Source organism: Mastomys coucha, unplaced genomic scaffold (assembly GCF_008632895.1).
Source record: "Mastomys coucha isolate ucsf_1 unplaced genomic scaffold, UCSF_Mcou_1 pScaffold19, whole genome shotgun sequence".
In the NCBI taxonomy this organism is placed as follows: domain Eukaryota; kingdom Metazoa; phylum Chordata; class Mammalia; order Rodentia; family Muridae; genus Mastomys; species Mastomys coucha.
In genome coordinates, this window is record NW_022196901.1 from 22,137,544 (window position 1) to 22,152,980 (window position 15,437).

Consider the following 15,437-nt stretch of genomic DNA (forward strand, 5'->3'; position numbering starts at 1 on the left):
GATGTTGGAACATTGGTAAAGGTCAGAGAGCAATGTCCAATTTTGTCTAGCTGTTAATAAATCATATCATGGTGGGCACCTAGCACGAGAGTTTGCAAGGACATATTTGGACTACCTCTGAGTTAGGGGTGCCAGGAGACAATGCAGGGGCAGGAGACTGGCTTCCTTGAAGCTTTTGCCTCAAATACTGCTGTCATGCAAAGTCTGCGTGGCATAACAGTGTGTTCAGTGCTGAGGGCTTCTGAAGAGAGAGAGTAGGAGAGAGAGGAGAGAAACAGAGAACCTTACACTCCAAGAGATACAAAGAGTTCGTGCTTTCAAAGGGTCCTGAAGGAGGGGGTGTTCTCAAACCATGAAGCTGTAGCATAATCAGGTGAACTCCCAGGTAGTAGGAGAAACAAGGGCTTGTGTCTCAGTCACAGGGTCCCAGCAGGAGTTGTGTCCGCTTCTGGCAGCAGGTTGGAGGGCAGCAAGGTCCCAGGGCATGCGGCTACATCCGTGAGACTATGGCATCTGTCATCTGACTTCTGCCTTGTGCATACTCATTCTGTGCCCCTTTATTTCCAAGACCACTGCAAGAGCTTGTGTGCCATTTAAGTTGCGCCAGGCATTTAGGAGGAAGCCTGGAAACACAGTGTACGTTGGAGCTGCTCTGGGGAAGTTTTCACTAGCAAAGAACCTGAAGGTGCAGTGACTTACATTAACAGAGATACAAGGAACTCAGGCATCACTGAGGTGAGTGTAAGGAAACAGTGAATTAGGGTGTCATCCTTAAAACAAGCTCCAGAGGCACTGGGGTAACATGAAAAGGATTCATGATGCTCTATAAACTCCATGGAAAAATACAGCAGAATGCTTACACATCAGTGAGTAATGGAGGACACCATCATTGTATCAAAGGACCAAGAATTAAATATGAACCATGCAACAACCCATCTTGCTTACTGGCAGAACTCTGTATTGTTTCCTAATGCGATTTACACAGCTGCTGTCTCATTGCATTTATTCAATAATTTTAGTCTGGTTCATAAAATTTGAACCTCGTGTCCCAAAGATGAGACATTGCTGCCCTCCTACGATGAATATGAAGAGCTGTATGGGTGCCTACATGTTCTTGGGAAGGAAGGCTGCCTGTCAAGGAGGCATCTGTGCCATGATTCTGTCACTGTGACTTGCTCCCCTGCTAACTTAACCTGAGCTAATTATTTTAGTTGCCATATTAACATTTAAATAAACAAGCACTTTGCTTCTCTTAACTTACATTTCTTTACATCACTATTAGACATCAAATTTTGATATTATCTTGCTCTCTACAAATTAATTACTCCTAACTCTTCACAAGAGGGGCATAATTAGGCAAGTGCTTGGAGAGCAGAGCACCCATAGCCTGTGGAGGAATTGCAAGACTCCTGAGAATCAGAACATGAGGTCCCCTCTCTTCCTCTAGTGAGCCACTGGATGGTAATTGCAACTTGCTGCAGTTTAATTAGTTTCTACCCAGGGCTTCATGCACTGCTGTCCACTCTGCCCAACTAGGCGACAAGTTTGGGAAAACTGAGTCCTTGCCCTTAGCCTCTTTCCCATTTTCCCTGAGTCCAGGGTAAAGCTACCAGGGAACGACGGAGATCACTGATGAATGGGAAAATGGGTCAACCCCAGACCATGGACCCTGATTAGCTTCAACTGCTCCTATCCACAGCTCCATGTCCTGGGCCCACATGTGATGAGCATGTGGTGACATTGATAGACCAGTGCAGCCTGCAGGGAATATCTGATCTGAGACTCAGTTTGGTTTAGCATGGGAGTAAACCCTAGAAGGGAAAATGACCTGTCTTTGTTATTCCATGGAAGCTGGCAGCTTGTGCTGTCCCTCAAATATTTTGCTTGGCTAAGGACTAGTTTCTATCAATTTGAAATCCAGATTTCTGGCATCTTCTGAAAAATAGGACAATCTGGTGGCCATAGTTCATTTTCTCACAGAAAGCAAAACCTGGCAAGCACTAGTGGCTGCCCCTTGGATGGGATTGGGGCTGACTCCCACTCATGACTCTTGTCCAGCCAGTTCAAGTTTATGGTAGCTCATCCCACCTCAGTTAAGAAAATCTTCACAAACGTCCCCTCAGGCCAGCCTAATATTGACAAACCTTCTCTGAGACTCTCAAGATTGACAATTCAAACTAACCATCACACCAGGCCACCTCAAGACAAATGATGACACAAGGTTATTGGGGTGAGGAGCTAGTAGTATGTCATCCTCTGAACTCTGCCTACAGTATGACAAGAAGGGCCCTAAACACTGCCCACAATGGCCCCACATAGATGAAATTCTTAGGGACCACAGAAGCCAAGATATGTGATGATTCTGTTTTATTACTGTCTTAGTCTGGGCTACTATTGCTGTGATGAAACACCATGACCAAAGAAATTTGGGGTTGAAAGAGTTTATTTCACTTACACTTCCACAGCACCTCCTGAAGGAAATCAGGACAGGAACTCAAGCAGGGAAGGAAGGAATGATGCAGAGACCATGAAGGGATACTTACTGGCTTATTCAATCTGCTTTCTTATAGAAGACCACCAGCCCAGAGGTGGAATTATCCACAATGGGCTGGGCCTTCCTCCATCAATCCCTAATTAAGAAAACACCTTACAGTTGGATCTTATTGAGGCATGTTCTCAATTGAAGTTCTCTCCTTTCATATAACCCTAGCTTGAGTCAGGTTGACATAGAACTAGCCAGGAAAATTATAGGTTCTTTTTGTTTATGTGATTGTTTCTGAGAATTGCAAATGTAAGTACTACATTTGCATTATTTCTACCAATCCGTCCCACCCTTCAACTCCTCTTGTTTTCCTCCCAACTAGTGTGACATCTATCAATGTACCTACCTACCTATCCATCCACCTATCCATCCATCCATCTATTTACCTATCATCTATCTATCTATGTATCTCTGTATCTGTCTATCATCTATCAATCTATCATCTATCTATTTATCTATCTATCATCTATTCTTGGTGCTGTCATATATACATGTGTTTAGGGATGATCACTTGGAATTAGATGACTTACTAACAAGTATTAGCTTCCTGTAGCTATTCATCTAGGTATAGGGCCTCATGAAATTTTTCATTTTTTCCCTTTCATGTTGGCATGGTTAGCTGGTTTGTCATTGTGCATGTCTTGTTTGAGTAATCATATTGTTAATACTTTATAAGTACGTACTCCCTATAATATACACAAGACACTATCACACAGAAGGTGTCCTGGTCTCTACCTCTTACAATCTTTATACCTAGCCTTCTGTACTCTTTCTTGACCCTTAGTTGTAAGAGTTGTGTTATAGATGTACAAACTGGGGCTGGGCAACGTATTCTTTGCATTTGGCCAGTTGGGATCTCTGTGATAGCCCTATATGCTACAACAACACGTTTTTTGATGAAGTATGGAAGCTACATCTACCTGTGGTTATAAGGATAACTATTTGGAATACAGTTAGAAATTACATTTAATTAATGGAATGACAGTAGCAGGTTCTCTTCCAGGGTCTATGGGTTCTCTGGTTGTCACAGTTATATGGTTGGGTTTAAAGTTCCAAGCATGGTTCCCCTGTGTTGAACAAGCATTAAGACCTACTAGACGACTGATGTCTATCCCCTGCATGTGAGGACCACTACTCACCAGAATGGCTTGGGGTGTCTTGCCATTCTGGTTACTGTTGTGCTTCAGAGGTTTTACAGTGGGGTAAAGCTGTTGATTGCTTTTCTCCCTTGGCAATTTTCATAGTACCTTCCAATACTACAAGAGCCAGTCCTCAGGGAGGAAGCTTCCAGGTCATTTACAGCTCAATTCCTCTAAGCTCTGTGTCTGAAAGATGCAATGTCTTCAGCAAAACAGATCAGAAAATAAGAAGCTAAAACATTTCTGAGTTTTACAGCTGATAGCTTGGAGTTGAGAGAGCTTTGACTAATTCCACACTGGAGTGGAGTGCCTTGGTCCCAAAAAACGCCTTCCAAGGTGCTCAGCTAATGCTTGCATCCATGCACTCCACCCAAATACTAGGATCAATGTCCTTTCAGTGAGCACGCCATGGCCTTAGCTCCATGACAGTGAGTAAAGCTAGCATATGTTTTCTATTCCTTCTTCACAAGTTCCCCGGGGAGGGGGGGGGCGGGATTCATTCTTATTGTAATGTGTGGTTTGTTTCCCTTTCCATTTTTTTATCTTAGGGAAGCTTGTTAAAGCCTCTCTTTGGCACACTCAGATTGCCAGCCTTGCTACTTTTGTGCTTTCGGACTGTCATTATGTGAGATGAGAATGGCTTGACTTCAGCACTGCAGTATCGGGACAGTCGGTCTGATCCCTGAGGCTTGTGCTGAATGACAAATGAGTTTGTAGTATATGCACTGTATGGGTTTGCTGGGCAAAGGCACAGGTCATACCCAAGGCATGTGGTACCTGAAGTCATGCGTCATGGCACCCCACTCCAAATGAGTCACTCTGGAACTTTCCATTTACTATTTTCAGGGCATAATTGACTCTGGGTAAAAGGTGCTGCTGAAAGAAGAACCTCAAATCATGAGTTTGCTATAAGCCATACTTCAGATAGATGGAAGCCATTCATGTGTGTCTTAGTCATCATAGTCCACCTCTAATAAGGATGTCCTGCTGCAGAACTATGGTGGTGACTTGGTTGTGCAGGGGAGCACATCATATGCTAAGGTCTATTCCTAGAGGTCAATAAATGTGCTCTGGAATAAACAAGCTGCAGAATGTACAACTTAGCCTAAAGAATATGTATAGATGCAGCAGAGGCCGAGGCATTCCCCAGGTCAGAGAAGATTCAGACCAAGCTATCAGAACAGGCTCTGGTAGTAGACAGTCAGACTGCCTCCCAATCTGCTAATTGGCTACTGCACCTTCTGTTCCCCCTCCCATTCACTGTAGTGACCTCAGTGCTTGAGTCTGTCTGGTTCCAAATGAGGATTTTAGATGAAAAGGGGGGAGGGCAGAGGCAAGCTCAGAAGTCTGCCAATCCACAAACCTCTTTCTTCATTGATGAGGACAATGCAGTTGTCCCTTTGAGTTTGACAGGTGGTTCAATTGAATTGCATGTATTACCTCCTATGAGTCAGGAAACCCATCAATGTTTGCCTTCTACCAACCTCATCACATACTTTACTTCTCTCTTTGTGGGTTTCACAGAAACATTGTCCTAAAAACAGCAAAGATTTTGCTCTCTTGCCACTACCTTCAGGCAGGTAGGAAGATCCTACTGTCTTACACAGTTTTCCATCTATTTATACCACTTCTATCAGGCAAAGCTTTGAGAAAGACAGATCATAAAAACTTGTTAGAGATTTGAAAACATTTAAAGATAATATCAAATGTTCAGTTCTTTGAACACTGACACAAAACTTTAATATGATGCTAATTAGAACCCTGATAAAATTTTACTTAAACATTTTTTAACATGTATTAATTATATAATAAAAGTTCTCATGCCATATATCACACTATCATATGTTTATATGATATATTTCATCATATTCAGCTCCATTTGTCTCTTTTGTCCCCTCCCACTCATGCTGATCTTCCTCCTCTAAGCAACTCATTCCAGGCTGATTTTCAAAGATTTGGGGGTTTTGTTGCTTTGATGAACCAAGGAGTTTCATTAGAGTTGTTTACAGGACTATGTGCAAAAGGTTAACTGAAAGAATATGAGCATTTTTCCAGTGGCTACACCACTAAAGAAAATTTCTCTCCCTTCCTCATCAACATCGAACTGCCTATAGATCATGGGAAACACCTGAGAGAGGCATTTAAGAAAAGTTTGTTTTGGCTCAATGCATCATGACACAAGACATGGAGATATCACTCCCTTTGGAGTAGTGAAAGCTTGCAGCAGAAGGAGCCCATGTTATGATAGATCAAGAAGCAAAAGACAGTATAACTTGGAAAAAGCACCAAAGGACATCCCACAGTGGCCTACTTTCAACCATATCCTATATCCTAAAGCTGGAGAACATGCATTCAAAACACAGATGGCCTCTGGGAGATATTTCTGACTCAAAGCACAACTGCATATGTAAGACTGAACACCTGAGGTAGCCACAAAGTCCCCACATTTATAGTAATATGTGCTTTTCGACCTATGGCAGTGGTTCTCAACATTCCTAATGTTTGACCCTTTAATACAGTTTCTCATCTTGTAGCAATCCCCAATCATAAAATTATTTCTTACTACTTTATAACTGTAATTTTGCTACTGTTATGAATTATAGTGCAAATACCTGTTACAAGTACAACCTTGTATTAGAACCCCTGTGGAGGTCATGACCCACATGTAGAGAATTGCTGACCTATATTGAAAGTACACTAAAGATATCGTGCTCAGATTAATGGCAACAGTAGCTTTGTATCCTTGTTGTGACTGGGGCATATTATTACTCCCTTGAATGTTCTCATTGGCCACAAGATGGGAACAAATGTTATTTCATTTTACAGAAATATGAGCAATTAAGAAATCCTCAAACTTTTACATAGAAAAGGGTGTAAATGGATGCAAATCACAGGCTTTCTGAACTCACAATCTGTAGTATTAAATTTTTAATAAAGTCTAGTGTGAGGTTGCTTCCCACCTCAATGGTTTATGTTCCCAAATGAAACACACACATACACAGCCTTTATATTTAATAAGCCTTATGCAGGACAATAGCTGGACAACTGCCTAGCCTCCATGTTGTTAAGACCTTCCTCCCACCGATAACTCTGAGTTACTACTTACTAATTTCTATGTTCCGTCTTGGATGCTCCTGAGCCAATTGAGCAGCCCTTTGGGCCATGCTCTCCCAGCTCCTTTACATGGCAGCTCTGTCTCTCTGCCTTGCACACTCCTCAGGCATGCTATCTCTCCTCCTTCCTTCTCCTTATGGTCCCAAGCCCGGGAACTCTAAAATCCTGCCTTTCTCACTCCTCCCCAGCTCTTAGCTGCTGACATCTTTATTTACCAATCAGAAATAACTGGGGACAGGTTCCCAAAAGCTACATGGAGACCCTCTTGTGCAAATTAATAAAATAAAAGCAGCTACATTTCTCCTCTTTGTCCAATTAAAAAGGCTCTTTTCTATCAGGTATATATTGAACACAATTATAACAAGTGTGTAAATTGTAAGAGATGATATACATGCATAATATCCATTCATCATTTTGGCAATTTAGTATTCTATCATCTATACTAACTTAAAGAATTTATAATTATGTATCTCAATTATGCTTCATTTTTTTACTTGCATTACTATCTGAAATCCATCCTTTTAAATCCAGAATATCTTCCTTAATGCTAAACAACTTAAGTTCAGTTATGAGACTATAACTAGTCTTCAACTCTGTCAAAGATCTGAGAAGGAAGTAAGTATTACCTGAATAAGTAGAGAGCATAAAGGCACAGCTTTCAAAATTTATACAATTTGTAGAGACAAATGACTGACTGGAGAGTCCCCAATATTCCTTAAAATATTGAAATATCTGTCTACAGCCTTCTAGCCCATAACTATCCAACAGACCTTAAGTGAAGCAGGAATTATGAAGGACTAGCTTATTCTGTTTTGGCAGAGCTTAGCAGTTGATACAAACTCTCAGCTACTGCTCCACAACCATGCCTGTCTGTCTGCTGCCATGCTCCCTGCCATGATGCTCGTGGACTCTAACCTTCTGAATAAATTCTTTCTTTGCAAAGTTTCTTTGATTATGGTGTCATATCACAACAGTGAAAAAGTAACTGAGATAGCCCCTAATGGCTATCAAGAAGAAATCTTTTCTACTACATATAGAAAATGTAAGGCTTAAAGGCTTCAGTTTTATTTGAAGTTATACTATGTTATGAATACATGCTCCCAAATTCCTGTATCAGAAAACCAGCTCCCAAATTCTTACGTGAATGAGGAGGTAGAATATCTCTGTCATAATTAAGGGTGAATGAGGCCTTGGGAAACTGGCCTATGATGACAATGAGTGGCACTGTAACAAGGGAAGACACTCCTGAGAGTTATCCATGCTTTTATCTCAGTGCCATGGTGTAGCCAGCCAGACCTCACCACATGCCTGTGCTTCTCAGACTTCCCAGATTGTAGAACTATTTGAAGCAAATCAACAGTTACTCTCTGTAAATTGCTTTGTCTCAGATCCTTTGTTATAGCAACCAAAAAGGGAGAAAGACTGAACAAATATCAGAGAATGAAGAAAGAATGCTTCCCAAGTCCATTTTGTAGCCAACAGTACCTTGAAATGAAAATCCAACCAATATACTACAAGACAACAATCTTCCTCATGCCCAAAGATGCAGAGATCTTCAACATAACAAGGATACATGAAGCTCAAAAACATATGCAGGAGATAATACATCATAGCTGGGTATAATTTATTCTGGGAACACAAGGTTGACTTCCTATCTGAAAAGAAAACAATATCATTTATCATATTGACAGACTAAAAAGAACAAAACAACAAAATTCCCTTGTACATAGATGAAAGGCATCATAAAAACCAAAAACACATTCATTACTCAGAGCAAAGTACTAATGAGCAGGCAGATGACATCACTAACAGAGACTCTGCGGCCACCAAACAAAGGGGCAAGGTCTGACTGCCTCACCTTCAGAGTCCAGAAAGCTAACAATGCCCAATTTCTTCAGTGCCAGGACCTACTGAGTACAACATAGGGAGAGGAGAAAAATCTATTCACAGAAAAGATGACTGTGAAGAAAATTCCAAGGAATCTATTTTTTTAGACACAAACCCAAATTTAACAACACTTCTAAATGTAAAGTTAGGATACCCAAATCCATTAAATCCCTACATATTAGCAACTTCTATTAGCCTGTTATTCATCAGAGTCCTAGGTAGTGATGACCTCTGCTGAGGTGGGAAGCTGATGATGATTTCCAGCAGGGAAACAGATAGTTATACATTTCAGTGATGTAACATCCTGAAGGCAAGAGGAGACTGGTTAGCAATGGAGTTGAGTCATGGGAGGGGCTCATCTCAAGAAAATACACTCTCCCCAGGTGGGGATGGCAGCTGAAACAAGAGAGTAGGGGTTCTGAATACCTTTCCACAGGGAGCTCAGAGGATTCTGGGCAACTGAATAGTACACATAGAAGAAAGAAGAGGGTATAGAAAAGGAGGAGAGAGCAAACAGGAGTCAGTGGGAGGAGAGGGGGGTTGGCTGAGCTACTGTAAGCAGTGAGAAGCAAGAGAAGCTGAAGAGAGGGGACATAGGCCTGGGGGATTGGGTGTCATAGTGACTAGGGATGACCCCAGGACATCCAGTCAGAGCTGCAAAGAAACAGTCATCTACTCACAGCCTCATCTGGGCTTCAGATACCTCAGCAGGGCATGTGTGAACAGGTGCACGGTTTCGAGAGTCCTGAGACTAAATGGTGGCACTTATGACATGGTTTTCTCTAGAAAAGTGAAGATCTCAGTGCTAGTCCTGCACTCCAGGTCTTGGAGTCAGAGAATGTGGGAAGCCCTAAAGAGCAAGAAAAGAATATGTGTAAGTGTGTGTGTGTACTCACACGTGCATGCATGTGTGTATGTGCCAGAAGCCAAGTACAGACAGTACTGTGCAGAGAAGGGGAAGATAGGTTATCTACAATGGTGATAGCTGAACTATGACATTTACTAAAACAACTCCCTAGGTACTTGCAGAAGAGCAATTTGGGCTGAATAGCAAGGTTAGATACAGTAGTTTAGTGGGTAAATGCAGGCATTTGGGGTGTGATGTAGGAATTTAGGGGCTAGATGCAGGAATTTGGAGTGGGATGCAAAAGTTTAGGGGCTAGATGCAGGCATTTGTGGTGGGATGCAGTTTAGGGGCTGGATGTAGCATTTGGGGTGGGACACAGGAGGTAAGGATCTGGATGCAGACATTTGGAGTGGGATACAAGAGTTTAGGAGAAAGTATGGGAATATCAGAGCACAGACTACTCAGGCAAATTTGGCTGGTCAGTTGTATGGTATTACCTCTACTACAGGGAGCAAAGAGTAAATGTGCTTAAGAACTCAACTACTGCAGAATTCTCAACCTACACTTACGATGGTCAAATAAGGGGCGATCACACTACAAACTACCTCAGAGGAGGGTGAGGCTGTGTCCACATATACATAGTAGGATATAGATGTCATTTGTGGAAAGTCATGTTTGAAAATCTGTTGAACTTTTTTAAAAGCACCATTCATCATCTCTCTAGACCTTAAATTCTTACCCTAAAGAACCACTTACTCACCCACATCTACAGAAACACGTGGCCAGAGGCTTTGGGATGTGGCACTGCTCTTAGTCACAGCTGATGGGAACGGATCTTTGGTCGTTACCCTGTTTACAGCTTCTAGACCTGAGATTCTCCACGTGGTAAGGTTTACTGTGCTCAGCAGGATTATAATCTCAGAACATTAAATGCACTTCCATTCTGGCAAGAGTGCATTTGAGCCATCCTGCATTGGTCCTGCATTGGTGTGTCAGCTGAGATGGAGCACAGAACAGTCTGGCTTTCCTACTCAAATCTCACACTGTGAACAGCTGCTTCCCCTGACTCACCATGGACTGAAGAGCACTCTTGGCAACATATTTATTTGTGGGTGATCTTACACTTACAGGGTTCCCCAGGTCTAGCACTCCTGAGAGTTGGAAGTTGTGGTGTGTATCCCCAATGGATAAAATGTGGTTGCAGACTTCGTTTTGTGTGCTATTACAGTGCTGCTGTCGAAGAGTTCAGTGCTAATAGCTCAGCCATGTATAATCAGTAAGGTATCTTGAAACAGAAACATGCTATGCATAATATTACATCTCGATCAGTTGATGAACATGTGGACACAAAGGCATGAGAAGCTAGGGTTCCCTGAGAGGAGAGGACCCAGTATGTGCTGGTTTGCTGTGATGAGAGCATCGGAATGCAGCCACTGAGAGACACCCTGCCTTTAGTAAGGTGTGAACGAAGGCATACAAAGGTAGTACAATGAGCACAAAGAACGAAAATCCAAGCAAAGCAACTCCTTGCAATTGTTTCTTTAAGGTCTCATTGCATAAGAATCTGAAGAGACACAGAGATGCCTAATGTGACATCACCTTCATGGCTCAAGAGTCTCCAAGTGGTCACTGCCACACTATGGAGTGATGAACACCAGGCAGATGATGCAGGCCTTCGGGGGCATGGGGTTGGAGCTAAAGTGTGTACAAGGGCAGAGGGCAGGGTAAGTTGCTGATGTATATATTCACAGAGACAGTCATTTGGACAAAGGAATTTGGCAGAAAAACAGCATACCCTCTACGAGCTGACTCCTGAGGATTCCCACAACAGGAAAAAGACAAGGTACAGAGCAGAGTATAGAATCTGCTTCTGTTTTAGGAGCAACTTTACTTAGCATACACTTCAAAATATAAGAAAGAAAACGGTGCCAACTAAGCATTGAGAGACTAAGGGTCTTACAGGGAAATGATGCTTGTTTTTTCTGTTTCTATTGATTTGCTTCATCATACACAATAAGGACCATTCTGTTGAAACTTCAAATAAAACACAAACAGAATTTTTAAAAGCATCAATTTACTACATTTTGTTTGGCTAGCTAAGCAAAGCTGTAGCCATACTTAATGTTACTGGTTCACTGTTTTTACCTCTTTTAGTAGAGGATTTTGAGAATAGCACCAGTGTTTCTATAGGAGTCAAAGTTGTAACTCTTGTAAATTCTGTTTTCCTTTTCTTTTTCCTTTAGGAATCCTTAAGAGCCATCAGATATGAAATATCCCCAGATAAAGAGTATGCATTGTTTTCCTACAATGTGGAGCCGGTGAGTCTGACCCTTGCTCATCTGCAGAGGAATCACTCTCTATCCTGCTACCTTCTGAGACTGCTTCCTATATGCACCTTCCCCATGATCTCAACCCCTGAGACACTTGGCATCTCTGGGACAGCCTCTTTCATGAGTCATACCATCACATAGAGGAGAGGAGAGAAATACAAATTTTCTTGGCAGGAAACACAATGACTCATTTTAAGGGTTGTTCCTGGCCTGGTCAGGGGAGATGAGTCTCCTTGGAGATATCCATTGTGCTTTTATTCCCAATCTCCCGATGAAATGATAAATTTATCCCTAAAACAAAAAGCAGCAACTAGTGGGTTCTGCCTGCACTCCTGGCCATGCCAGGGCCTGATGAAAGCTGAGTCAATTTTCTTTCTATATATTCTCTTTGTTAGTGTTCTGTGCGCCTCCTACCCCCTAAAATCATGCTGGAATTTTCTGTTAAAATCTGACCCTGGGTTTGAGTAGCTGATTAAACATACAACCCCTGGCTACCTCATTCTCTTTACCAGCTCCTTCCAGCTCACTGGTCTCCAGGTCCCCTGAGATCTCGTTAGTGTTTCCCATAGGGTAAGAGCCCCTGAGAGGTCTCTGCTCAGAGAGACTCTATGGCGAGCCTGGCATGAGAAAGGCATTGCTTTCTGTCTCGATCTTCATTTTTAAATGTCTGCTATCCAAGAGTATTCATTTTCTCCCTCTAAATTCACTGGGAAAATTTGGCATCTGGGTCTATTTGGGAGGGTTTTCACCTAGGCACCATCTTACTTGCTTCACTCAGCCCTCAACAGGCTGCCCTGAGCTCTGAGCAACAGAGCAGGGCATGCACAGAGCATGACAATCTGAGTTCCCTTCACTGTTCCCCAAAACTTTCAGAGATGGAGTTAGTGTAGAGGGGTACCTGAAGGACTCTAGATTTGTAGCTCCAGGCTTTAATTGTGTAATCACTGTGTCAGCCAACAGTAGGAGCACTACATTAGCAACAGTGAGATCACTAGATTAACAACAATGGGACCACTACATCAGCCAACAGTGGGATCACTACATCAGCCAACAGTGGGGTCACTACATCAGCCAACAGTGGGGTCACTACACTCACAGCAGTGGGATCACTACACTCACAGCAGTGGGATCACTACACTAAAAAGAGTGAGATCACTACATCAGCTAACAGTGGGATCACTACATTAACAACAGTGTGATCCCTATACTAACAGCAATGGGATCAGTACATTAACTACATTACTACATTAACAACAGTGGGGTCCAGCATGCCCTGCCCCAAGAATCCTTCAAAGCAAGGGCTTGTGTATTTGTTCCTCAGAAGTCTCTGAAAGAACATCCTTTTGGGTGCTCACTGGACAGGAGTACCATTATGATTGGTTCCCTGTATCTGTGCATAGAAAGATGCTCTGCCAACTTCTCTCCTCTTCCCCAAGACTACTTTTGGAAAGCCACCCTGGGATCCCATCGCAACTGACAGTCATTTGGTAAAGATGATTTTGCCCAACATGAGTTTCTACCATGTGGAACGCTGGCTACAATTGAGACTCTTGATGTGACCCTTCCCATTCAGCTGTCATTGTAAACACAGATTCCAAGAATCCCCTCTGCTTCTGGAGGAAACATGAAAGGGGGTACACATGGATTCCTGCCTGTCCATCTGGGATATGAAGCTGGACCTCCTAACCAGATGAACAAACTTGTAAACATTTCTAGAAAAGGAAGTGCTTTGAAGAGGAAAGTCTTACTTGGTAACTATGGAGTAGGTAGGGTAGACAAGGCTTCCTAAGCTCTGGTTAGCAATTACGATTAAGAGGCTTGGGTTAATAATATAATGATTAATTTACTAATAATATAAAAGAACTCATAAGGAAACTCAAGGACTGTAATTAAGGAGTGCTTCCTCTCTATAGCACACATTGAAAGCTTTGGGATCCCCACGGCACACAGCATTTCCAGATGGGGCATTTTTTTTATTTTTAATATAGTGTTTTTATTATTTTTTTCATAAAACATATCTGATTGCATTTCTTCCCCCATTCATCTCCCAAATCTCTCTCCCCACCCCCATCTACCCCACCACCCCAATCTACCCAACTTCATACATACTTTCTCTCAGGAAAGCATAAAACAAAAAAAAAAAAAACATACACAAAAACATGGGGGTCCATTTTTTCTTGGCCATCTAAATGCAAGCATGAGGCCTGCCTAGTGTGGTTGACCTATTCTGTGTCACGCCATTGGGAAACCCATCCCCCTCCCAACAGGCATCAGGTACAAAGAGGTTAAGATTGGGACTCCATGCCTACATCCCCATAAAATATGTGAGTCATCAAGTCTCTGTGAGAGAGAAAAACTAAGTCATGTTTCTCCAGTTTTCCAGACTTAAGCATCTGTGGGTCCATGAGCAGTACGTCTGCAATGTGGGGGATCAAGTTTCTATGCAAGTGATCCTAGCTACAAAGCGTATCAGTTTCCTATTCGTACCATCTTATCTCTTCCCTAAACACTATTCCTGACTCAAAGAGATAATGTTTTCCATGATTTCTGATTCAGAGACAGAAAGAACTTCATGTCATTTCTTAGGACACTCCTTTTGGAGAATTCTCTTAGAACTAAGCTACATCGGGAAAGTAATAGTTTTTAATTTGTAGTTTGAAAGTTATACAACCTCCAATAAGTAAAAACTGTTTTAAAACAAACATGCTTCATTGGTGCTCCAAACATGCAGAGAGCAGCTGACATCCATGACACATATCCTAAACTCTACAGGAGAAGTGAAAAAATAATTGAAACTGTAATATTTTAGATCATTTCAAAATATAGATGTTTGTGAGAGGAAGGAAAATTTATATCTGCAAAAGATTTTCCTTAGATAACACTTTCTGTGAAAGCCCTAGATATTTGTAAATAATTTGACTTTCATGTTTAAAGATGATAATGGAAAGTGCTGTTTTTAAAGACCCTGGACAGCATTCTGTCCCAAATAGCATTTTGTCTGAAAAATGGTCTAAATAAAAGCCCCTTCGCTCAGTCACTGATACTGAATGAGAGACCCAACACTCAGGGCTTAAACCAACAGCATCCATTACCTCTGGTTTTTGTGGGTCAGAGACCAGGGCTCAGGTTAGCTGGATCTCTTGACTTTAAGACTTTTGTACAGCTGAGGTCAGAGTCATTGTGTCATGGCAGAGTATGGTGGCACAGACCCATAATCCCAGAATTTGAGAGGCTGGGGCAGGAGGATTGCCATGAGTCCAGTATTAGAGTTCTGAGGGTCTGTATAGCATCCTTATTATACTGAACATGAGCACACAACAACAGTGAGACAGCAATACAGAGGAATACTACCTATGAAGATCTGTGTTAGGTTCTTTCCATCCATTTCTTAAATCTGTGTGGAATCCAGGCAGGGGGGTTGTTTAATCAGGTTGCTTTGCATACTATGTCTGAATCATTAATAAATAACTCATATCCTCTCTCCAATAAGCTTAATTATTATGCAAGCATAATGAGTTATAGATCAGGACCCTGTCTCACAAACCATAACCACCACCACTACCACCACCACCACCACC

At 42.1% G+C, this 15,437-nt stretch overlaps 1 protein-coding gene across 4 annotated transcripts in view; it reads left to right on the forward strand.

Annotated features, from left to right (window-relative positions):
• Dpp6 (dipeptidyl peptidase like 6) overlaps positions 1-15,437 on the forward strand; it is a 933,905-nt gene that overhangs the window by 658,258 nt on the left and 260,210 nt on the right. For all 4 annotated transcript variants that reach the window (XM_031380237.1, XM_031380239.1, XM_031380236.1 and 1 more), the window contains exon 5: positions 11,773-11,847. In XM_031380237.1, coding sequence (XP_031236097.1) covers positions 11,773-11,847 — 75 coding nt within the window. The remainder of the gene's footprint in view (positions 1-11,772; positions 11,848-15,437) is intronic.